The 27,534-nt window shown below is 28.1% G+C and overlaps 2 protein-coding genes across 2 annotated transcripts; one reads left to right on the top strand and one right to left on the bottom strand.

Annotated features, from left to right (window-relative positions):
* Positions 1-1,510: 1,510 nt before the first annotated feature.
* Positions 1,511-2,836, bottom strand: LOC111639308 (sideroflexin-2-like). The gene has a single exon (XM_023385163.1). The coding sequence runs from the start codon at positions 2,825-2,827 to the stop codon at positions 1,847-1,849; it is 981 nt and encodes a 326-aa protein (XP_023240931.1). The 5' UTR covers positions 2,828-2,836; the 3' UTR covers positions 1,511-1,846.
* A 178-nt stretch (positions 2,837-3,014) lies between these two features.
* On the top strand, positions 3,015-26,646 carry LOC111639307 (surfeit locus protein 1-like). Its single transcript, XM_023385162.1, is given in 9 exon segments — positions 3,015-3,082; positions 7,417-7,548; positions 11,588-11,709; positions 11,813-12,001; positions 14,888-14,960; positions 18,294-18,341; positions 21,925-22,039; positions 25,935-26,016; positions 26,156-26,646. Coding segments are annotated over 9 exon segments (867 nt in total). The 5' UTR covers positions 3,015-3,046; the 3' UTR covers positions 26,226-26,646.
* Positions 26,647-27,534: the final 888 nt, after the last annotated feature.

Raw genomic sequence — 27,534 nt, 5'->3', positions numbered from 1 at the left:
ATTAATAGTTACGTAACGCTGTATAAAGAATACCACAATTTGAATAATGTTCCATAACATTCCTTCAGCGTTAACGACATATATATACGCGTTTCCCGAAAAAATCTAACATGTTTGATCCGAGTCGTCGAAGGATATGACGTAGAGTGACGTTGAGTCGATGACCAAGTGATCAATGGTCGACGATCGAATAAATTTCGTTCGACGTCGCCTCCGTCCAGTTTGCTGCGATATCGTGTATTTTGCACCGGGTTTAAGCGATCAACAAACACCTTATTTGGAAGAAGGCATCACATTCATCTTTCACCAAAACAAGTAGCCTATGGTTTATTTTAAAATAATTTAAAAGACGAAGATTCGATTTTCATCAAAAAAGAAACAATTTATTTTCAATACACAATTTTATTTCAATGAATACATTATTTGCATATTAGAACGGTGGTGCATTTATTACTTTAATTTTTTATGAATTGTTAATATTTTCAATTAATTGGTTCTAGAAAATTGCATTAATATAGCTTTTTTTTAATAATAGAGAATAGAAAAGAATATATTTCAATTCAATTTAAAACTATATATGAAAGTTCCTTTTGAATCGTATTTATTACTTTCCCGCTATTATATATAACACAGGGAAAGTATGGCAATCGGTCAAAAAATAACACCTCAAGAGTTTTACATATTTGGACTTGCGCTTTAAGTCGAAAATTTCTGAAATTTTGCAGGGTGGTTTGTTTATTAGGGGATTGATGTTATTAAATTTTGGTGGTTAAAGGTCCAGGGATGGGGAGATAACGGGAGTCGTGTGTATCTCCAGTAGGGTTGGACTTAATTAATGACGATTTTATTCGTTATTAGCATTTACAATTTTTTTTTTTTTTATAAAACTCATCCCTACCCTGAAAATTATTAAGCTTTCTGCCATTTGATAACAGTTAAAAAGATAAAAAGTTTTTAAAGTAAAATATAACAACAGATAGCGCTACCAAAATTTTAAATGTTGCCGGAAAAGTTGAGAACTCGTCGCTGATTTATTTATATCATGTTGCACGCAAAAAGATATTATTTAAATCTTTTTGCATGCAACATGTGTTCTTACCTAACAAGTAAGTTACAAACTTAAAAATAATAACTTATTGAGCATTTTAAAACGTTGGCATTTAGTTCTTTTTAGGTTCTACCTACTGTACACAATGTAAATTTATTACAATATAAATAATAATGATCCATTATATATTTAAAAAAATATACTGTATTACCACTATTTTTAAACAATGTTAAATATTTCAAATATGTTTTTCATTAAATTCTTTATTATAACAGTTTAAAATACATTAATTTTTTTGTAAATTGTAAATATACATTTCAAATTAATTAAAATAAACTTTAATTCATATAAACAATCAAGTTTAAAAAATAATGGCAATTATAAAAGTTGATAACAATAATCAACAAATAAATTTAAAATAAAGCAAAATGAATTAAAATTAAAATAGTACTATTTTAATTCATTTGTTTCAAATAATATTTATAATTGATTACAAAATCAATTTCAAAATCGGAAGAAAGTTTGAAAACTTCTTTCACACTTAACTCAGAACTTCAGAATAAAACAAATAAGGCTAATTTAAAAAGATTCTTATAAATATAAAATAATCTTATATGACTTTTATTTTCTTATTATCCCTATATAAAGATTTGGGAATGCTATTCACATATAGAAATTAATAAATACAATTTCCATATTCTGTAATAGACTAGAATATACTTAACACATGTATTTTATACATCAGTTAAGAGGAATGCAATGAATAAAAATTGATACTTGTTCCTATAATAAGTAAAATTATAATCCCTTATTAAAATAAACATAATCTAATTTATAATTTTCTCCGATATTATTTAATAGAATTTTATATTTTTCTGGTTCCCATCGTTTTAAACTATTAACATGAAGAGAGCATTGTTGAGGAAACAAAGCACATGCAGCAGGTACCATGAAAATTAATATAACTCCAACTAAACACATTTGAAAAGGAGCATGTAGGGCAGAAAACTTTTTGACCAGCGGATATTTTTCTAATTTTTCCATAATGATAGGACATAACATCATTCCAGGCGTAGCCATAAAAATACGTGATATTACGACTTGTGTTATACCTTTAACAGCTGCTAATTTTGATTCTGTAACCTTATTACCATTATCATCAAAAACTGCAATACCATTTTTCCATTCAGTTTGTCTTACTAATGGAATGTTAACACAATTAGCCGCTGCTAATGCAGCAAATGGAACATATCTCTGGAGCAAATTGCTAGCTCGTTTCTGAAGAAAACTTTTCAAGCCAATAGAAGTAACTAAAGCACATGTCGTAGCAGACACATAAGCTACACCAATTTGTGTTGGAGTAAGAGGCGATTTCGCATTTCGATTAGTATAATTCACCACAGCATTAAACGATTGATTCAGCCATTGCCAAAATATCACTGCCGATGTAGTTTTATAAAACTGTAACATACCACCCGTAAGAAACATACCACCGGGAACTTGAAACGACATACGTCCAATAATATTCTGTTTGTCTCCGCTATCGGGATGGAATGATGAATCGTATAATTTTTTCGCATACCAAAGTTGTTGTTCGGTAGTACCAGGAGGTTCCTTACCAAGTTTATATTCTTCCAATAATTTCTTAGCATTATCTAATTGTTCTTCTGTTGCGAATACAGTTCTCGGATCGGTTATATTAAAAAAATGCTTCAAACGACCCGTGAAAGTACTTTGGTCCCACCTAGGTCGATCGAGATCAATACGAAGAGCAGCCATTTTTTTTTTGTTTACCACATGTGATGCACGTGGTATAAATATTAACAATTTATTGAAATTGTTCTTTGTACTAAGAATTTAATTTTAATAATTCAATTTTGTTACTTTGCAATAAAAAATTAAAATGAATATTCTTTATAAGACTTTATATAATATAAATAATAATGAATAAGATGCTTAGACGGCACCACATGTCTGAAAAGGTATTGCGTCACGAATATGAATTTATGTAAAAGTTATGCTTATTCTAGAATTGTAAGTCGAAGATATTTTAAAATTTTATTGCGTATTTTTATACAAAAATTTAATTATTGCAACCTTTCTGATTTTTCAAGCACCAATTCATATTTTCCAGGAATTGCAGCATATGGGAATACCTTGAATTTTACAAATATATAATCCACACAAAAGTATTTGTACAGATAACACTATTCTACAAGCATTTACCTCTCTGAAGACACAAGGAATATATTTAGAGATGATTTATAAGCTAGCAGTACACCTTTAATAATGGGTAAAGTTGGAGATGCAGTAACAGGGTCTAAAATGTTAGTTTCACCTACCCATGATTAAAGTGTATTGCTTACTTCATTAAATTAACTGTGGTTGCTCATTTGACTTTATTATGTACAAGAAAAGTTTGTTACACGCTGTCAGTTATGTGTTGTCGAGAAATTCTATAAAAATAAACTGTTACAGTTGACCCCCCCATAACACTGTTGATTATTTTGTTTTATATGAATTCCATGTTGTGTGAGTCACAGATTTTAAAAATACGTGTGCCAGGCTGTGAATGGCTCACGTATTTGTAAAATTAAGTGACTCGTACAACATGGAATTCATATAAAACAGAATTATCAACAGTATTATAGGGGGGTCGACTGTATTTCCATTAAAGAAAAAAATGTTTATTAGAATTTGTACTTAATCCCACTCACCAAAGTAAATATACTCCACTTTTTCGTATGGTAGGCTCAATTCAAGTTCTGAATGATACATTTGGGACCTTAACAGAGCTGCAGAGCGTACTGATAGGAACAAAAAAGTCAAAGAAACCATCTCTCTTAAGACACTTTAGCATTGAAGATATGCACTTTTTTACAAATTTCCATTCAATTGTTTTCTCATTTCATTCTTTAATCTTTTTAAGTTCTTGTTTGCTAAAAATGTGTTCCCTAATTTCACTTTCTAAATGAACACACTAGTGTTCTATAAAGCTAAGCTCTGGTGTTTGAGATAATGTATGCTGAATTTTTGGAACAGTATAAAGCAGCCGTATCTTACTTTCCTAAGTTGTATATTTTTGGATCATTTTCATGCTAGAAAACAAAAATTTCCATCAAGATGCATTTTTCAGCATTTGTGAACAGATTATTTTTGAGTGTGTTTATGTATTTTCTGATCTTTATTACCATAAATGAATGCAGATGCAGACATACATCCACAAACAAACAACTGTATTTTCACTAGTGCTCTTAAATGTGTTATTTCCATCTTACTCATTAGTTCTAGAATACCTCTATATAGTTTTTCTTTTAACAAAGCCAGATATACCAAATTTACTTTCATCACTAAAAATTATTTATTTCAAGAAAGAATTTGCTAGTTCATTGTATTCATTTGCAAAATTTATCTTTTCCTTCTTGTTTACTGGCTTTATTTATTATTTTTTCTTTAATTATAATTTTTAAAATTGTTTCTGGATTGATTTCTCTTCCAAACTTATTTTAAATAGCAGTATTTATTTTTGTAACAGATAAATTAGGAGTAATCTTAACATCTTTGAGAATTGATTGGTTTTTTCAATCAGTCAGATTTGGCTTTGCTTTAAGTTATTTGAAGTTTGAAATTTTTGAATCATTTTATTGATTGAACTGAACAGTGCCATTTTCTAACTAGTTTAACAATTTTTCTTAACATTTTACCTTTATTAAAATGAAATTTCTTTTTTTAGTTGTTTCTACATTTTTACTTCTCATTTCAAAAAATGGTTAAGAAATGAAATTGAAGCATAATATTATGCAATTCTAATAGGTAATTTCACTAATCATAAATAATTGGTCATGTTATAAATTGTATTTTCTTACAGTAATATGTGCAAGTAGGAATTGTGTATAATTAATTTTGTCAGTAAGATGTTTGCAAGCATGACTGCTTCAAATGGGAGACAGATGGATAATTACTTTTGTCTTTGAAATTAGTAGAATGAATCTAATTAAACCTTGATTTATTGAAATGAAATGAATAATTATTATAAATATTTTTTGAATATCAAAAGCAATAAAATATATGCTATTAAATTGATTACGCTCTTTAAATTTAATTAAATCTATTAAAATTTAATTGAATTTAAATTTTGTATTTTTACAGGTATAGATGATTATGCAGCATGGACAAAATGGTCCTTGTATCAAAAAAAAACCTATAAACCAAATCAAAGATAAAAATGTCTGTAGAACATTTGTATCTGTATGAATATTTTTGTGAATATAAGTAAAAAATAGATAGAATTTGTTATAAGTAAGAATTAAATTTTTTTAATCTTTGTATTATTTAGAGGAAAAATATAATGGTTTCCAACACTTTTTCAATTACATTAGATTACATTACATAAAAATATTAACTTGTACTGGAATTAGAAAGAATTAAGCAAAATTATCACCTTTTTAAATATTTCAGCAAATAATTTAATATTGTAAAAACGCTTTCAATCGTCTTTAACGATCTTCATCAGTTGAAGATTCCTTCATTACATAATTGAAAAAAGTGATTATGATGTACTTACATGGAAGGTGCCAAAAGTTTCTGGCCTAATTATGTTTTAGATGTTATAGATATAAAACAATGATGTCATTTTTCAATACAGTCTCCTTGTAGATCAACATACTTATTACAACTTGCAATTGGCATTTCAATACCCTTGTAAAAATAGTGTGCAGTTTTGTATGCAAAATGCTCATAAACTGTCTCCTGCAACTCTTCACTTTTTCAAATGTCTTTTTTGGGTTTTGGAAATGGTAATAATCACTAGAAGCTTGGTCCAGGCTGTAGGGTGAGGTGGATGGTCATGCTTCTTCACAACAGCCTTGGCAATAGCAGTCACGTGCACTGAGTCATTGTCCTGCAAGAGGCAAACATGATGCAAATTAATGCAACAAGTCTAACTAAAATAAATGTTTCCAAGCAACTTATGCAAATTGGTGGGAAAAATTGTTTCATTAGTCAACATACAGATGATGCTGTCTGATACTATCATTATTTTATTCCTATCATGTCTAAAATATAGTTAGTCCAGAAGAAACTTTTAACTCCTACCTCATATGTCTGAAATCACATATAGGGGTAATTTATTATACTGTAAATTAACTGTCATTATTAATTAATGATTTATACTAGAATTATTTATGGTAAAAAATAAAACAATGATCTAAGCAAGTGGTTGATTTACCAGGAAGCAAAACAAGCGACTATTTGAGATTCTGTGCTGAGTGGACCCCCTTTATTTTAAAATTTTCTTGTTGAGTTACAAAGACAATGCAGATGAAATTTTTGTTTCATAAATAAAAAACAAACTTTATCTCATATTTAAAAGTGTTTACTTTATTTAAAATTGAAAATCAAGTGGACATTATAAGTATTGAAATACTTTGAAACATTGATATGTTAGTACAAAATGATTAGGATTGACCTTTCCTGGGCCCTTATTAGGGGCTTTCCTTTGAGAAAAAAAATATTTTTTAATCATATACAGTTTTTATTCATAAAATTTTTATAGCATAAAATTTATTGTGTTTTATGTCAGTTTTGAAATTCAGAATTGAAATAATCTCATCTCAAAACAATTGATAAATTGCAAAAATTGTCTTTTTATGATGTGATTGAGCAGTTTGCAGCTGAGAATTGGAAGAAGTTTAATATACATGATAAAGTATGTAATAAGCTGGATATTAATGATAAATGAGATTAATCCTTTCTTCAATTTCTTTCTTTCTTCTGTCTTCCTGTTTTTTGGTTTTTATAAGTTGCAAGGATTTCAAAAAATTTAAATTACTTGGGGTCCCGTCTAAGGTAAATCCAGCACTGATCTAACAAGTAAGCCAAACAAACAACCTATTCTAATAAATTTAATTTATATAAATAAGTTGTTTTGAAAATAGCATGTTTCTATAGAATTATATTTGTTATTAAAATTATTATAATTTCTTTACATATTTGAGTAATAAATAAATGTTTGAATATAATTTGTTTAATTCCAGCATATTTATTTTCTTTAATATTTAGAAATATTCAATTACTGAAATTTATATTAAAAATATTGTATAATTATAAAATGATAAATTCATTACATGAAGAGTATCATAAATTCATTACATGAAGAGAAGAATACATATTAATCAAATTTTCTTCTCTTAATTATTCATCATTTGGAAATTAGAATTACTAAAATTACTAAAATTCTTATTTTAACAAGGAAATGTGAATTATATTTAAATATTATTTATTAAATATTCAGAAAAGAAAATGCATATAGAATTCTGTTTCATAAAATTTAACGTATACATATAATTAATTTTTATTTTATGTTTCAGCTGAAATCATCTTGTCTTTTTGAATACAAATATAAATGGAAGTTATTAAACCAATGTCGACCAGTATCAACTGTTCAAGCTCTTCAGGATAGATCTAATAGAAAATGGGGACCTGTGGGATATTTTTTACTTGTAAGAATTATATTTTAAATAATAAGTAGTAGTATCAGTAATGTTTTCCACAAAGTTTCTTTCTATTATGAAATGTAAGTTATCAATCTGTTCTTGATTCCAAGAACAGATAATTTCATATTAAATGCAATTCAGTTAAAGAACCAGAATTAAATATTGCTTTGAATGTAGTTCATGAAGTTGTAATTTCTATATTAGTTGAATTGAATTAGTGACAAGAGGCCTCAATTAACTATGTATGAACTTCCTGAACTTCCATTTTGGATTAGAATTCATGTTATTTCAATTCACAAATTTTCTTCAGAATGGAGTTAGTTCATTGGTATGACTATATTGTTAATGGGAAAAGTATGATGTACAGGGGCAAGATACTACTGAAATTGAGGGCATATATTTTTAAATTAGATAAATTAAAAATATGATTAAAAATTGTAGCCCAGCATTGTAATGATGTCATAATAATTGCTTGTTAATTTTAATTTAACATTACATTCTATATTAAATTGTTTGATTTGGTTAGAACCTGAAGATGACTGATAAAAGCAGCCAGAAATGTTCATTTCATTAAAAGTTATCTGCTGGATCAAAAAGGCTTTGTGGATAGTATTATTGGCTGAATCCTGTTTACTTATGAGTTTTAGTTAATTTTTGGAAATTAGTTGGGAGTTTTCAGTTGAATTTGTAATACATGGTAGAGTTTGCATGGTTCCTTAAAAGTCCATATTTTAAAATATAGTTCTTAAAACTATTTATTTTTGCATCAGATGTTCTTAAACTTTTTAAATTGGTGCTTAGGTATGAAATTGATGTCTGTGATTATTATACTGTATTATAGAAATTTATTATTGTTTCTGATAAAGGAAGTAACTGTAAAAGTTGGTGAGTTCTGGTGCTTGACCATTGATATTATAGTAACAGCATGATAGTTCAAGAAGAATGCATTTTCATGAGTGAATACAAATGCATTCTTATGAAATGGTTCTAGAAACTAAAAAATATTAACACAGTACTTTATTGGTGAAATGTATGCTATTTCACTTTTAATATGAATATGGCTGAAATTAAAGACAAAAATAAATAAATATACATATATTTACTTATGTATTATTTTCTAAGAAACCCTATTAATCTTTGTTGGACTGCAGTTTGAAAAAATTGTAGACCTATAAACTGACTATTCCAGCTGTTGTCTCTGTCTATCCCAGCTGTTGTCTCTGTCTATCCTACCTTAATCTTGAGAACAGAATTAGATAGATGAAAGTCGAGACCAGATGCCAGGGCTGTGGAATTGGTAAAAAAACACTCAACTCCAATTCCTGATAATTTTAGTAGACTGACTCCAGCAAAATTAAATACCAAGTCATTTTATGGGGGGCAGAGATGCTCATAGTAGGTTACCATACTCTGAACTCTGAAAAATTGCCCCAGGCATTTACCCAAATACTTTTATAGTTAATATTTTTAATATTTAACTTACATTAATATTTATTTGTATTAAAAAAATTAATTTTTAACAAATATTTAATAAGAGGAAAAAGGGGGAATAATAAAATTCTGCATATACATATCTTTATTCTACAGTTTTTGCACTTCAATTTCACCTTTCCAGAAAAGTTAGTCCATCTAAAGTGTGATCTAGCTGCTTCAGCCCCTTGTTCAAAAAAGAAAAATATATACCCTGATCAATTAGTCTGGCTCATTCAGAAAAATAGAGTGCTTATTTAGAGCAGGGATAATAAAGGAATGAATCAATAATAATCAAATTCAATTGGGTTAGCAGTCAAAATAATTTAACTACTAAACACAAATATTATGAAGAAAACTATTCATACATGTTTAATAAATTAAATTGGTGCATTTTGTATTTAAAATAAATGAATTATAACAAAATACAAAAACATTAAAAAAAATAATAATATATATAAAATAAAATTTCTTTCATTTAAATAAAAAAAAAAACTAAATTAAAGTTTAAAATGTCAGAGTCGACACATCTTTCCCGACTTTGACTCCACAGCCCTGCCAGATGCAGAAAGCTTAGAAGCATGAGGCCCCAATAAACTATATACGAACTTCTGATGCAAATCAGAAGTCATGTTATTTCAATTCAAAAATTTTTCCTGAAAGGAGTTAGATAGATGACTGATATGACACTATTGATAACAGGAAAAGTCTGATGTACAGGGGCAAGATACTACTAAATAATGTTGACTTCACTTAATAGAACATTCTTAGCTTTAATAAACTAAAGTATTTTAAATAAATTTTGTTTTATTGTGTTTGTATCATCATTGATCAAACAGACTGTCTCCAGAGGACTCTATCAGATGCAACTTTGTCCATAGTGTTACAGTATCCTGAGATCTCCCAGGAGGGTTTATGTGGGATTGGTTTACTTTGTGCTTCTCACCAAGTGACATTGATTGCACCATTTAACTGGTTTTTTGTGTTTGATACAGCTGGTATCACCATACTTTGGGTGTTAGTGATGTTGACTGGGCATGTCCTCAATCTGAGGACATGCCCAGTCAACATCACTACAGTCAAATACAGCCTACATTTATCACAATGTCTTCCAAACACTTTGTGTCACTTCTCTTCAGGATTTCTTCTTTTGTGAGTCAATCAATGTAGCTGATTCTGAGGATTCTCTGTAAACAGCAATAGTAGAACATGTTGAGTCTTTGGACTAGTTTTGTAATTTTCCATATTTCACAGGCATAAATAGCAGTTGAGAATATGATAATTTTTAAAAATTATAGTTTCATTGTTGTGGCAATGTTTACTGATGTCCAGATTAGCCAAAGTCTCTGAATTATGGTCAATATCTTGCTGAGTCAACAGTTGACATCTACATCAATGTTAGCTTCAACATTGCTATTGTTTAATATGATGCCAAAATATTTATTTATTGCTTTCTATAAATGAAAGCAATAAATGAAGGAATGTTATGAAAGAAAAGTAAGTGAACTTGTTTTACTTACACATATAGTTTATCACCATCTAAAGAGCCATCCATAAATGATGTTATGCTAAAATTCCATATTTTTTAACTTCCTTCTTCCCACATCATTCATTGTCATATTATGACAAAGCTCCTCTCACAAATGACGTCGCATTTGTTGTCATCCCAACAAAGTCTTTGCATCATTACATCAATTATGTAATAAATATTAACATAAAAATGATTTATTTACACTAGTGATGGGATAATTAATCGGAATAGGAAAATTGAAAAAATTGGGCATTTTTTGGTAATCTGAATTGAACGAATCTCATCATGATTTTCAATTCTTAAAACGATTCTTCCACATTTAATAAGAAAATTAACTATTTATTTAAGTTGAAGATTAAAAAGTTTTTTAATTACAATATTAACAATTAAGTATTAATTTATTGGAAACTTTCATTGACAAAGCAGAGAATATATGACATCCCATACACAAGGTGATGTTTGTCATAATAAACTTCTTTCTTTCATATAGTTGATGCAATGAGAGATTGCACTTGGCCAATGCTAACTGTCTCCATTTTAGAAGAGATAGGGTGACATGACAGCATAGTTCTGTAATATTTAACTCACTCTGTTTTGGGGGAGAAAAGTCACCATTGTGATTGGTTTAAGCTGTAGGTTTGCAAAGTAATTAATTATATGTGGAATGAAAGGGTGTGACACTTCTTGAAACAATTTTACATCCAGTGGGTATGTTGTTTTATTTTTTAACAAACAAATTATGTATTTGGGAATTTATGGTTTAACACTTTCTTATTCACACTTCCACTATGTTAAAGTAACAAATAAAAATTTATTTTTACACTGAAAAAAGCATCTTTTAATTGATAATATTTTTGTATGAATTAGTACTGCAGTACTAATACATTAAATTGAAATTTTAATCATTATTATTATTATTATTACTTTTTTAAAGTGTTTTTTATTCTGGCATCTTTATAATATTTGCTATGTTATTTTGTATGAAATTAATGGATTTTAAAATATTTTAATTTTGAGATTTTAAAGAATTTATATTATTAACAGATAATACCCGTAACAACATTTGGTTTAGGAACTTGGCAAATTTATAGGAGAAGATGAAAATTAAAGTTAATTGAAGAATTAGAAAGAAAAACAACTGCTGCACCAATAAGTTTACCAGAAGAGTGAGGCTTAAATTTTTAAATTTTATTTTTATCAATTTATTATATTTTTAAATTATGCTTCTAAACTTTAATGAGTTTTTTCTTTTATATTTCATTTTATCAGTTTAAGAGAAATAAAGGATTTAGAATATAGGAAAATTCACGTAAAAGGTAGATTTGATCATTCTAAAGAAATGTATATCACTCCTCGTTCATTGATAATTTCTGGTGGAAAGGAGTCTAGGACAAATTTTTTTTCTCCTGGACAAAGTGGAAGTTTTGTTGTTACACCATTTATATTATCGGATAGAAAGTAAGTATGCATTATAAAAGTAGCTGATAAGGCATTAAAGTGTAAATACATCCATTAATCATTATTAATATATAACATGGATATTATTTTAAATTACTAATCTATTTTTGATTAATATATTTTTTTTAAATATTGAGTAGAGTTTATAGATATATGGAATTTATAAACTTTTTTTTGTTTAAATTTTTTAAACTTTTATTATTTTTTTTTTTATAAACTTTAAACTTATTCAATGTTCTCTCCTCTCTCAGAATTTCTAGATTTCTTGAAACTAAAGGAATAATTCCTGTGGTATAGGCTTATGAATAGGTTTCTATGGTTACCATTGATCTTCTCAGTTCAGAAAAATTATAAAATCATCAATTAGTCAATTTATTTTTAAAAAGCTAAGCAAAATTGCAACAAACTATATCTGTATCATTTCAAAAGTAGAACAGTTTTATCCACAGATCATTCTGTCATTAGTTATGAGAGGTCAACTTGGTAAATAAATTTATCAAATCTATTTAAAGGTCTGAAAACATAGAAGCTGCAGGGCCCATCTGAACAGAATTTCCCATTTGAAGCAAAGCAATATCTGTCTTATAGCCCTGATATGTTACCTTGCAGCCTCCATGTTTTCAGATCTTTAAAAAAGTTTCTCAAAGGTTGCAGATTTCAGTCTGATAGTGAAATCCAAGCAGCTACACAGCTGTAACTGAATGATTCATTCAACAGCCTTCCTCTTTCTACATGGAAGATTTACACGAACTTAAACCACATTGGGACACATGACTGAATGCAGGAAGTGATTTTCTATAGCAGCTAATTCAACTTTGTTGTTATGCTGTATATACAGTAATCCTGCTATGGTGACTAGTAACATCATATGTTTTACATGGTCTAGTCCAGGGGTGGCCAACACTTTTTGCCCCCAGGCCGAATTGGAAAGAAAACTTTTTCCACGGGCTGAACCAGAGGCTGCCCTAGGAAGATTTTGAGCTGGTGCGAGATCTCATTGTGGTGTCATCCCATAGAGACTAAATTGTACATAGAGATTACAGATACATTTTTCACATTATCATGCTTTATCAGCATTCTACACTGTACAAGATTTGTAATGGAGGGTTAACTCTAAATGCACAGTGAGTTGTTGACGTTTTTTTTAGGCGTCAGAGTTTTTCATCAAGCTATTCGGACTTGAGTAGCTAATATTGAAAGATTAATCGCGGGCCACATAAATTCATTAAATGAGCCGTATGTTGGCCATGCCTGGACTAATCTATACTTTACTTGAACAACCTTTATATATATATATATGCATATACAATCGACCCCTCTATAACACTGTTGATTATTCCATTTTATATGAATTCCATGTTGTACAAGTCACTTAGATTTTGCAAATACATGTGCCAGGCTGTGAACGGCTCACGTATTTGTAAAATCTAAGTGACTCGTACAACATGGAATTCATATAAAACGGAATAATCAACAGTGTTATAGAGGGGTCGACTGTATACTTCAAAGTTGTATCTGATTCTAGTGTTAACTACAAGTATACCACTGAACATACTTTTTGTTGAAGTCAGTAACTTAATAAACAAAAATTTTCAAGAACTATATTTTTGTTGTCAATTATTAACTCTAATTTTTACATCTTTCTTTTCATAAAGAAATTGAAGATTGATTTAAAAGGTGAGAAAGAAGAATTGATTTCTTCATTATAAAAGTAAAAAAATACAACTGAAGAAATTGTAATTGATTTTGGAAATACAGTTTTTTAAAAATGTTTTTATTTTAAAAAATTACTGACTTCAAAAATATTTTTAATATATTTTTGTATATATAAAATATATAAAATTGTATGTAATATATAAAAATGTTTGTATATTTTATATGAATGTACAGATATCTCTGAATAACACAGTATTTAGGTTCTGAAAACATGTCAAGTTATGCAAGTCCATGTTATATGAAACAAAGGACTAATACAAAACATAGGGTTAGGTTCAAAAAGTTAGCAAAAGTATAATATTCTTTCTTGTAATTAAGAGAAATATGTTTAGTATAGCAATCAATAATTAACAAACAATCACAATCAAAAGTATTGCACATTAATATTAATGTTTTCTTCACTGCTAAACACCATCTGAGCTTTCCTGTTGACCTTAATCTAAAGTATTAGCAACATCTTGATTTTTCACATTTTTCATAAAATCTGATTTTTTTTCATTTGTTTACATTTACCTAAGAGATCTTTAAAAATTTAATCTTTTACATAGTAACTTTTAATTTAATCTATAAAAACAAAACACAATGACAGTCTTTCATTTAGAGCACTTTCATTAACAATAATGACACCTGGATCATAGGAAAGCCAGAACAAGGAAGAAGAAAAATTGTATAATCAGTTCTTATTAAAGAAAACTGGGTGAAAGACATGAAGTATCATTGAAAATTTCAATATTCTAAAATCCATAGGAAACAGGCATACTTGCATAAAATAAAATAAATATCAAATGATAGTGTTTACACTTAAAAATTGTGACATTTTGTACAGGATCATTAAATTTTCAAATAATAATGACAAATAATTTTGGGTCAATTTAAAGTCTTTATCCTTTTTTAACATTGATTAGAATGTTAAAAAAGGATAAAGGCTTTAAATTGACCCAAAATTATTTGAATATTTAATGAAAGTAAATTAATCTTTGGGACTTTAAAATTCATGTAAATTGTACAGGGATGTTTCCAATTCTTGAATTGTGTTGAAGGAAAGCAATGATATATGTATGAGGGATACCTGTATGTATACATATACACAAATATATATATATATATATATATAATTGTTTATTATCTTTATTATTACCTCTTCTTATAACTTTAATAATATTTTTATAGTTTAACTATACTTGTAAATCGTGGCTGGGTTCCAAAGAAAAAGACTTTCTCTTCCACAAGAGAAGAAGGACAGGTAATTTTTTTGTTAAAAAAAAATAAATCAAATACTTTAATAAGTTTGCTTGGATTTATTTAAAATTTTAAAATAAATATCAAAATTACAAAGTACTTTTTATATATTTTAACTGTTTGAGTGTAATATTCTTCAATAACAGTAAAAATTTCATTATGTATTTAATTATAGTTGTTTTTCAAATTAGTCATAATAGTTAAAAAGTCAGTAAACTACAAAAAGTACAATTAATAAATATTTTAAACCCAATGATTGTGAAATGCAGCTCATAAATTAGAAATATTTTGTTTGATTTATATTTATGTATTTTAAGGACTAAATAGATAAAAACAAGTAAAACAGCAAGGCTATATTTGGGACAAGACTATGTCTCAGAGACTCACTACTAAGCAGAATCACTTTGACACTCAAGGCGGGTCTTGTTCTCATTCTCCAATCTTTGGTATCACTGGTTTTGAGTGCATTCTTTCAAACTTCACTGGCTACAACCACAAAGTTATCCATGATGCATTTTCGGTGAAATTAACCTATCCAATTTCAAAATTTCTCTCTGTTGCATGTCGGCCCAGGTTGAATTTTTGTCGATGCCTAACAAAAGTTTCCTGTTTTTGAAAAAAAACAATCCTAGCTATTGTACCATCTGAAATTATTTTTTTATTTTGCACAAACTATATATATATATTAATAAATGTAGAAAAAAAGAAATTGTATTTTGGAAGTTAGTTTTAATATAAAATTATAACAATTGGTGTCATCTACTTTGAAAAAAGGTTCGATGCTGAAACGAGATATCTCGGGTCAACCGATCAAGGTCAGAACATTGTGACCAGAGATATGGTACATTGTCAGCACATTGTGACCAGGAATAACACAGGACAGGTAAATGGATTTTTTTCAAAGATTTGTTTGCCAAAATTTGATTTCTCATTTTGAACTTCCCAACACATGTGTTTGTCAAAATTTGATTTTGCAACATTCGCATTTCCAACTTTCCAATGAGCAACACATGCGCAAATCTTGCACTGCTGCCTGTCACCATTTTGAATTTTATTTTGACTCGATTCTTGGTCCCCTGAGTACCTACAAATCTGGTTTATTTTATGCGCACATGATTTGGGCACCTAATACTCTGTGCCAAATTGCAACTCCTGACAAGCAGGCAGTACGATTTTATAAACAAGACATAGTCTTGTCAATTATTAATTTAGTTTTTCTTTATTTGTATAAATTAAAATTTTCTTACATTCTTAATTGTAGAATTTCATTGGATGGCGATTATTTTATAAAATGTAAGAATAAAAATAATTTTGAAGATAGTCTGTTGACAGCTAAACAGCCTACAAAGAAAGGTCAGTCATCAAAAAAGTTTGTAGGCTGGAACACAAAGTGAATAAATGGTGGTTCCTTTTGGACAGACTCTGTCTTCAAAATTATTTTTATTCTTACATTCTTGTTAGAAGCTATCTTCTTTAATGGAAACAGTAATAAATTATAAATATTTAGAAAATACAGATATCATTATTTTTAAGATTAAAAAATTAATTTTTATAACTAAAATATGGATAAATAATGTAAATAAATTAATTTTTACAATAATAATTAATATTCTTGAGTAAATTTGTTAAAATAATGTATTGTGAAAGTAAATAGCAAATCTTTCTCCAAGGGAAAAATAAAGAAATTTAAACTTTATTGAGATCTGCCAATTAAAAGTTTTTCTGATGCTTTTCTTCTAAAGTGCTAAGAAAAGACTATTAGGAAATAAATAAGCACAATATCTCTAAAGTAAAATTGAATAGAAAAACTAAAATTAATTAAGTAAAAAAAAAGTATTTTTTTTATTTATTTATCATAAAAAATTTTATCTGAAATGTCAAAAATGGATGAACCATTATTAACTAATCATTATTAAATAATGAAATTATTATCTAAATTAATTTTTAATATGAATGGAGTTAATTTGTTTAACTAAGAATGCATAAATAGTGCAATTAGTTAAATTTTATATGGATTTGTATAAAATTTATTACTCTGATTTTTTTTTATTGATATAACTATGATACACTGATAAATAATTATGGAATATTTGTTGTAAGCTATAGATTTTCTAGTGTAATATGCAGTGGTGATATTCGAAATACTTAACAAAGGGTTCGCTAACAGAAAATTTTTCCTTAACATTTTTTTTTCGCTCAAATGGTGCATTAGCAACATTAGCTCAAAAAACTGACCTTAAGATACTTATATAAATAAAAAAGTTGCGTTCGCAAAATTAAGTCAGTTAAAATTAACATTGTTTATGCCAGAACTATATTTTTTTTATAAATAATAAAAAAGAGTGTTCAAAATGGTTTATTTTGTACATATTTTAATATTTTGATTCAAAATATTTTATAAACATAAAAATTGGCTTTTTTTAATCAGAAAAACTCATAGGGAAAGCAGTTACACAAGAAAAACTTTTTCTAAATCATTTATTTTATCGTTAGGTATTATTATAATAATAGACAGATGTCATCGTCTCTCGAAATACAATATCTTTCTTATTTCGCTGTCGATAGCTCGACACATGTTCCGCAGCCATCTTGCATTTTCTCGCGCGCGTGGGATTGTGGGATCTCTCTTATGACTGGATGTAGTTTCGAGAACTCTCTCAAGTCGATTGCGATTGAACCTCGTTTCAATCTCGACTGAAACGAGGTTCAATCGCATGGTCGATGGAGATTGCACCAGGCGAACATGATATAAGGCTCTAGTAGTGTTACAGAGTATAATACGTATATTTTAATATATTTTTTAAAAGAAACAAAACCACTGAGAAACGTGTATTTAACAACAGGTTCGGAAAACTTTGAAAATGTTAACAACGGGTTCGGCCGAACCTGTGCGAACCCGCTGAATATCACCACTGGTAATATGTATTTATTTAATTTCAAATTTATTAATTTATTTCAAATAGAATATTAATAAATGTTTTTTAGAAAAATAGGCAATTCATAATTTTTAACAATAACATTATTATGCATAATGTTATCTGAAGGCTGTTTCATATTTAAAAATTTCTCTCTCTATATATATAAAATATTATTCCAATGAAAAAAATGTTAGTGATTTATAAGCAAATTACAAGGAAGAAATATAATTTTCTTTTTAATTATCAATTTATTTTAAGAATAAATTATTTAATTAATCATCATTTAAAGTATTTTTTATGATAGAATATAAACAAATAAAAAATAACTTTCTTAAAGATTGTTTTTAATTTTAATTATTTTATATTTTGTTTATTGTAACAGACTTTAAGTTTTTCATTTTAAAAGAAATATCTTGCAGATTAAAGATGAATTGGAAATTGAAGGTGTTGTTAGACTTACTGAAAAGGTTAGTGTAATATGTATTTATTTATAATAATAATAATAATAATAATAATAATAATAATAATTTCTGCTTTAGCCCTGAACTCATTATCTAACATGTTAAACAACAAGCAATATGGCTACAATATCAGACATGAAAAGTTTACACTGTCACATCTCATGTACTGTACATGGACGACATAAAACTATGCATTCACACAAAAACAACTTCATCAACTACAAATCACACATTCAAACACCAAGGACATACAAATGGAGTTTGGCCTAAACAAATGCAAAACACTTCACATAGAAAAAGGAGTCCTAAGAAAGAAGATTTTGCACTTAGAAATGGAAATGTTATTGAATCCATGGAAGAGGACAAGTTCTACAAATATTTAGGATTCCAAGAAACTATACTAACAAAACATACACAAATAAAGCAACGATTAATTAAAGAATATCAAAGTAGGTTAAATACTATTTTTGGAACACTGTTAAATGCAAAACATACAGTTAAAGCAATAAACACATATGTTGTCCCAGTACTCACTTATTGACAAACTTACTGACCAATAAACACATTGACAGTACTCACTTATTCTTTTGGAGTTATACATTGGATTCACATAGATCTTGAGCAACTCCAAAGGAAAACAAGAACAACACTTACTAACATAAATATTCTCATCCTAAATCCACCATAGAAAGATTAACCCTTCCACGTAAAGATGGTGGATGTGGCCTGATTGACATAGTTAACCCTCACTACAAACAAATACAGTCACTGTGAGAAGTTTCTACAAAAAACAAGAAACATCACAGTTACATAAAGCAGTAACTCTAGCAGACTCAAATAACACACCATTAAACTTACACTCACAACATACAGACATGACACAACATATAAAAAGCATAGACACCATTAAGCAATCACGGGTCAAAAGGCACTCCATGGCAGGCATCCCTACTACCTGTCCCAGAATTTTGTTGACAAAACCATGTCAAGCAGCTGGTTAGCTCATGGATGCCTCTTTGGTGAGATGGAAGGCTTCATGATTGCCATACAGGATCAGGTCATAAATACTAAAAACTACATAAAACACATACTCAAAGATACAACACTCAGCAAATGAAACATGCAGAAAATGTCACATCATGCCAGAAACTATACAACACATTACATCTGGATGCAAGCTCTTGGCACAGACAGATTATTTACATAGACATAATCATGTAGCAAATATAATACATCAAGATTTTGCAAACTAACACAAGTTATTAGACATCCACAAACCATATTACAAATACATTCCACAGATAGTATTCAAAAGCCACATGCACAAAATGTACTATGACAGAGCCATAATCACAGATAAAACAATTTACCACAAAGACCAGACATCACACTCATTGACAAACACAATAAAATCACGTATATTATAGACATATCTGTTCCAAACACACACAATATACAAAACACAGCACTGAAAAAATTAGCAAGTACTTAGAACTCGCCCAGGAAATAAGACATCTGTGAAAGATGGATAGGTACTTATTGTACTATCTGTCGTTCTCTCCTGTACAGCTATCATACCACACACACTATACAAAAGCCTGAATAGAAACACATATATCACACTACAGAAGGCCATTATATTGAATACATGTCATATTGTTAGGAAATTCCTGAATACAGACACACACACACACAGACACATTTATTTAATTTTTGTTTTGTTTTGGTTACTATGCCTTGACTCTGGTCTGGCATAGTACACAGCCACTGGTGTCAACTGAGTATAACTCACAAAACCCTAATAATAATAAATTTTTAATGCTATTCCAAATAATTTTTATGAAAATACAGTGACACTTTGTACCTTGAACTTAATTCATTTCAGGAAGTCATTTGAACTCCAAATCAGTTTTTCCCATAAGAAATAATAGAAAATGATTTAATCCATTCCCAGAGCTCAAACAATACCTATTTTGATAAACTTAAAACAGCAAATTCACATAATTTAAAGTAAAAATGACAGAATTAAATGCCTGAATAATGAATCAAAACACAAAAACCATAAATAAAATATGTAAATACTCATAATAAAATTAAAATTGCATTTATTTGTCACACACCATGGACTTTGGCATCTTAACATAGATGTGTGATTTAATTATAACAGTTCTGAAATTTAACTTACAGTGTGAGATTTTATTATTTGTTAGGAACTTGCTTTAAACTTTTTACTTTGCATTATGTTTGAATAACATCAAGTTATAATGTCCTTGGATAAAAAGCATGCCAGGCATATTATGCTTTATGAGTTTTGAAAAGGATACAATGTCACAAATAGTAAAAAAAAAAGATTGTAATCAGTATGGGGAATATGCTCCTAAACTTCAAACATGTCAAATGTGGTTTATATAGATCCGGTTGGGAAATTTTAAACTACAGGATTCAAAGTGTACAGAGTGCTCAAAAGCTGTCAACAAAGAAAGATTGCAGGAAGAAATTATTAAAAATCAACAAATAACACACAATACAGTATATATAACCAAACATGAAAAATAAAGTGAAAAAAGTACTGAAAATGTACAAGCATAACACAAGAACAAGAACTGACTTGGACACACAACAGATTCTGTTTATGCATCAAGCAGATTTTTTCACTATGTACAGTACACAGTTCATACGCCAAAGCATCATTTGAACTCCATGGTGAATTTTTGTTGAATTTTCATTCAAAGTTTGTCATTCAAAATACAAGGTATCACTGTATTATTAATTATCAAATTTATAACTTAATTCCATGTTTTCAATAAAAATATATATTTCTTTGGAGAATGAACTTCAAAAAAAATTATATATTTTCTTATTTAGTGATTTACTTAGTTTATACATCTGATTTAGTGATGAAATTTTGTTGATATGCTGAGAACTATTGATTTCACAATATATCAATATTTTTCTATTATATAATAAACAAATAAATAAATATATAACAATACAATAAATCTAAATATATAAAATTACATGTCCTGACTGACTGACTGATTGATTCATCATTGCCCAGAGAAAACCGCTGAACCTAAAGAAGTGAAATTTGGTACACAGTTATGGTACACCATAAAAATGCACACTAAGAAGGGATTTTTCAAAATTTCCCCCATAGGGGGGAGAGAGAGGTTTAAGGCTTAACCTGAAGAACGGCTTCTACTGTACTATTTTAGATGCAATTTTTTGTTTTTGATAGTAATAACTTAATTTTCAAATGTACAATATTTACCAAATCATCCAAATCGTTTGCCCAAGCAATGCCAGGTTCATTTGCTAGTCACATAATATAACATTTTTTGAAAAATGTTCTTTTCTAAAAATAATTACTAAACAAATTAAAATTAACAATAAAACCAGATTATTTTTTATATTTTATTGCAATGGAAACTTTGATTTATATTAAAATTTATGAGTTTTCAAATATAATATAATATTAAAAAATTAAAATTTAATTGTATTGTATTTGTGTGTGACATGTTTAAAAAATAAACTAGTGCCTTAATTTTCTTATAAATTATTTTAATTTGAATATTTTTTTTATATTTAGCGTCCACCATTTGCAATTAAACAGACTGCAAATCCTCCATTTTGGTATCATAGAGATGTTGATGGCATGGCTTATTCTGTAAGGGCTGCCCCTGTATTTATAGATGCAGTAGCAGGTGGGTTGTTAGTTCTTATTTTTAAATGTTTATTTTTAAGAAATAATTTTATTCAATTATAAATTTTTAATTTTAATACATTTTTTGCTCTTATAAATAAAAATCATTAAAATAAATAATAAAAAATAAAAGCACGATACACAATCAGAATTATGTATTAAAAGAATAATAAAAGTACAGTAAAGTGTTGTTTATCCGAATTAATTGGGTCTGAGGTTATTCGGATAACTGATTATGTACGAAAAAATATATTAACCTATCCCATGTTGAAATTTTTCTCCGCTGCGTGTCACTTTGCATTGAATTTTTGTTGATGTTAAACCTAATGAAAATTTTTATAATAATAATCGTAGCTATTGTATTGTTAAAAATTATTTCTTTATTTTGTACAAACAAAATAAATATATTGAAAAATATAAAAACAAAAAAATTTTACTTTAGAAGTTAATCTAGTATCAAAACATTTGATTCAGCATGACACACAGTCCTCAGAAAAACACCACATAAAAGTACCAGTGCTTCCAGCTAAAACACACACATTAACAAAAAAAAAAAATATTGGAGTAGCCCAAGATATAGCCAAAGATTGCAGCGCCACAGCACTAGCAAAAATTTAAATTTGCCGTCTGAAATTCTTTCGGATAAACGATGCTGTACTGTAATCTATAAGAAATTGATGCCAAACTTTTATGCATCTATTTTATGTTTATGAATAATTATTGTATTTTGTATAGGAAATTAAATTTTCAACGTATTTTTAAAAATATCATTTATGTTTTATGTTTCTTACGTGGTTTTTTTCACTGGAAATGGTTTTTACCATGTGGTCCTTTTGGTCCTTCATTTTGTTTTTAGACCAATAAAGTATTCTATTCTATATTCATAAAAATATGGGATGAGATTAAAAAACAGAAAAAGTATTATCTTGTGAAAGCAGAACATATTTGAATTCAGTTACATTGATGTAATTAAATTCTTCCGTAATACTGTATGAATGTAANTAATTTAAAGATATGTTTTAATCAAATTATACAAATTTTATAACACAGGGTGGTTAGAATTTAACTGATTGTATTCAGACACACATGGAGCTGAACCAAATTTAATTTAATGAACAGCACCACATTTTCCTCTTGTAGTGAAAATTTCAACTAATTTTTTTCCTGTAAATTCCCTCCCATGATCTGCATTGCATGTATATCGAGTTTCATTCAATTTGGTCCAGTAGCGCTTGCTCCACGTATGTTTGAGTACCAGTTTAATTCTAACCATTCTATATAAGGAAATGCTATATTTACTTGAACATGATGAAGGTAGATAGATGGTTTTAGTCTTTCTGGAAATATGATGCATCTTAGATTTGATGTAATAACTAGCAATCTCTAGAGATCATTAATTCAATTGTGTTAGTTTATCTATATATATAAATGAGGATGTTTGTTTGTTTATATGTTTGCTATACACTCCTAGGTTATTTGACCACAGTTGCCACAAAACTTGACAGTTATGTTCACATACTTCTAAATTAGATAATGTAATACATTCCACCCCAAAATATCGATTCAATTTCTATAAATCAATTAATTTCTATCTACATTATATTTACTGGCTTTACACATAGTGCTATCTATTGGCAAAAAATTTAAGAAAATAATAAACTAAATATAATTCTTACAAAAAAGGATATAATTTTAAAAAATATATATTATATTCACTTAATTATTGCAATAATGATATAGTGTGAAATAGATGTGCTATACCATTACTGCAACAGGTATCATATAGCACTTGCCTCCTTGGAATTGTAAGTGTTATCCTGTGAAAAATCTGTGTTTAATTTTCCACATCTAATGACTTGGGTTTTTTCATTTCTGAATGTATATATTATATTCACTTAATTATTGCAACAATGATATAGTGTGAAGTAAACATGCCATTATGCCATTACTGTGACAGGTAGCACATTGCACTTGTCTTTGTGGAGTAAAGTAGGGTTTTGCCCATGTACATCATACTTTTCCTGTTAGCAATAGGGTCATGCCAGTTATGTATCTAACTCCTTTCAGGACAAAATTTTTGAATTGAAATAATGTGACTTTTGGTTTTCATTGGAAGTTTGGATATAGTTAATTGGGGCCTCCTGCACCTAAGTTTTCTGTATCTGATCTTGGCATTCATGTATCTAACTCTGTTCTCGAGATTAGGGATAGACAGCAGACAGACAACTGAATTTATAGGTATACAATTTTTTCAAGAAGCAACTCAATAAATACCTCCAGTAACTAAGTGGATAAAACCATTGAACACCAGAAGTCAGTTGTGGGTTTGCATGTTGCCAACAGACTGGCCATATGCAATTTTCTGGATTTTCTTCACATTAGTAACACCCAATAGGGGACAGCTTTACATAAGTCTTCCCAAGATGCATCCTCCTTGGCAGATCGTTCATGTGTCACATTGCCATAACCAAATAAACCAAACCAATTCTAATAATTTTTTTATAAACGTGATATTCATGTAGACTTACTTAATTACCACGAAACTGGACACCCTGCCCCTCCCCAGATTTCATCTCCCCTTATTAACTCATAAATCCATTGCCCCAAACTTCCTTCACTGATACTGCTTAAAGATGTTCTAGCAATTTCATCATGATAATAAATAGGAAAAATAAGCATTTTTCTTATTTATTATCATGGTGAGATTGTTTCATCCAAAACTTCCTGTAGTTGTAGTCTGCATAATATACTGTACACTTTATTCACATGTTGAGTCTTACTTTCAAATCTGCTTTGACTATTCTTATATCACAATTTTCAAAAGTTTCCTTTACTTAGATGTTTTTGCTGTGCTTTACTTGTTCAACCTGGTTTCACCAGTTTTTTTTTTATAGGATCACATAAAAGCAATTATTCTTGCATTTTTACAGGATTTTTTATTTAAACTAGTTTTATATGAAGTCTTTCAGATGTCAAGGTTAGCAACTTTCATCACAATCTATCCAACATGGATCACTTTTTAAATATTAATAGTAGAACAGTATTAATGAGTAGTCATTCATCCTCACTTCTGGAAGAAGGTCAATGACTACTTTTGGTCAAATTAACTTAAATCCCCTTTTGCAACAGTCCCTTCTTTCTATTGGACCCAGTGGTATGGTGACATTCGAATATGAAAATTGCATAAGATGAGATTACTGGCCATTACAAAATATATTTTCAAGGGTGCCAAGTTTAAATAGTTGTTTTCTTTTTCATGAAATTTGATTTGTTGGTGGAATACCATTTGATATTCAGCTATGAATGAAATAGTTTGTTACAGCTAACATTAGAAAAAAATGCATTATCTTAAAAATTTAATGTATTGTATTTTCAATTGCTATCTACTTGACCAATGAAATTGTGCCATTTTGTACTACCTGAGTATTGTAATAAATGTGACAATGATAGGCTAAAATAACCAAATTCTTTATATGGTTTTCATTTGAATGTTTGTTATATTATAGTATTTGATTATAAGTACAAAGGTTATCTTATGTAAGGGTTTATCACACTGAGTGACCAATCTAACCCATTTAAATTAAAAAATTCTTTATTCCTCTACTGTACACAATTTAAAGAAATTTTTTAATGTGTTAGATTGTTCACTTGGTGTGATAAATCCTTACCTAAGATAATTTTTCTAAATCTAAATCAAATACTTTAATATAATAGAAGGGGTAGAAGTATGAAATAATTCTAATGTTTGTTTTTATTTTTTTGCCTGAGAAATGCTTGGCTTACCTGCTTATATATATATTATATTTAATCATGTATGAATATTTATTTCTTATTTACAATATATATAAAAATTAATACTTTAATTCATTATTTTTATATTTTTAATTAAATTGTAGAGAGTACTGTTCCTGGTGGTCCCATTGGTGGTCAAACAAGAGTGACATTAAGGAATGAACATTTTTCTTACATTATAACATGGTATGATTGAACTATTTTTAATTTTAGTACTTATAATAACCAAAAAATAAATATATTTTTTGTTTTATTTTTCAAAATGATTTTCATTAATTTTTCAAAAATTTTTATTCAAATAAAATTACATATTTCTTCAATTTAGGTATTCCTTATCAGCAGCAACAAGCTTTTTATGGTATAGGAAATTTATTCTTGGAAAACCTCTACTTTAAAATATTAGAAATAATATACTTTGTATCTGAAAATATATGTTTATTTGTCAATAAAATAGGCTTACTTAGACTTAAATGGTAATTTTTTTAAATCTAATATTTTACATGAAGTTGGATTGTAAATATTATTATTGAAATTTAAAATAAAAGTTATTAATCAGCATAAAAGAATTACATATGAAATTTCTTATATAGTATCTTTCATTCTAAAAAATGGAGACTTTCCTATTTTTGAAAATATTAGATAATTTCTGTTTAGTAATCCTGCAAGTAAGCCTACACTAATTCCTACATTGAGTGTATTTTTTCAGTTATTGACATACTGTAATGGATAAAAGAAACTGTTTGATATCTGCATTTAATTTGTCATAACTTAAGAATTAAGCATAAACAATTTCTTATAATCACTGATTACTAGGAATCTTTGAAATAATATGAATACTAAATATATGGGTAGGTTTTGAATGAATGAATAAATAAAAATCGAATATATATTATTGTGACATTGTCACAATATCAGGCTGTAATTTTTAATCATATTTTAATTTTAAAAAATCACATTACTTCCAGTTCAAACTGGAAGTTCATATATAGTTAATCAGGCCTCTGGCTCCTAAGCATTCCATTCTGGTCTTGATTTTCGTCTATCTAACTCTGTTCTCGATATTAACGAAGGACAGATGGACGAACGACAGTAGTAATGTACAGGTTTGCAATCTGAAAATTGCAGCCCAATTATATATTTGTTAAGTTAAGAGATGATTATAGTAAAAAATGTTACAATAATTATAACTTAAACCAAAGCCAAATAGGTTATACTGCTAAATCAATTCAGCAAAATAAATAACTTTTTTTACTGTAACAAAATATAATCACGTTTAGTTTGTAATCCTGACAGGATTAAAACTTGTACAGTTAAAACCTCCACAGATGAAAATTTGTCATGTTTTGAGTATGGCTGGCAAAAACTGGAAATGCTCGAAATTGGTTAACCAGTTTTGTTGAAAATCAGTTTAGGTAAAAACCGATTTTTATTATTAACTTACTCTGATCTGTCCAGATAAAATCTTATAACTCAATTTTTCATCCTCTTCTCAATTAAAATGCTAAACCATTAAGAATTTTGATAATTTACTTTTCTACTTTGTAGTTTTATGTGGAAAATAAATATAAACATTTAAAAAAATTTAAAAAAAACAATTAAAAAAATGCTTTTTATTCATATAAATACACTAAGAATAAAAAAAAATTCAGGTTTTACGATGTTCTGGGTATCGAGAGACCAAAAATAAAAGCATAGAAAGCCACA

Source organism: Centruroides sculpturatus, unplaced genomic scaffold (assembly GCF_000671375.1).
Source record: "Centruroides sculpturatus isolate CEXI.00-Female unplaced genomic scaffold, Cexi_2.0 scaffold1193, whole genome shotgun sequence".
Taxonomy (NCBI): domain Eukaryota; kingdom Metazoa; phylum Arthropoda; class Arachnida; order Scorpiones; family Buthidae; genus Centruroides; species Centruroides sculpturatus.
The sequence above is the reverse complement of the archived record's forward strand: the minus strand, read 5'-3'. Positions and strand labels throughout refer to the sequence as shown.

Coding starts and splice junctions, on each gene's coding strand:
- LOC111639308 (XM_023385163.1), bottom strand. CDS start 2,827: ATGGCTGCTCTTCGTATTGATCTCGATCGACCTAGGTGGGACCAAAGT.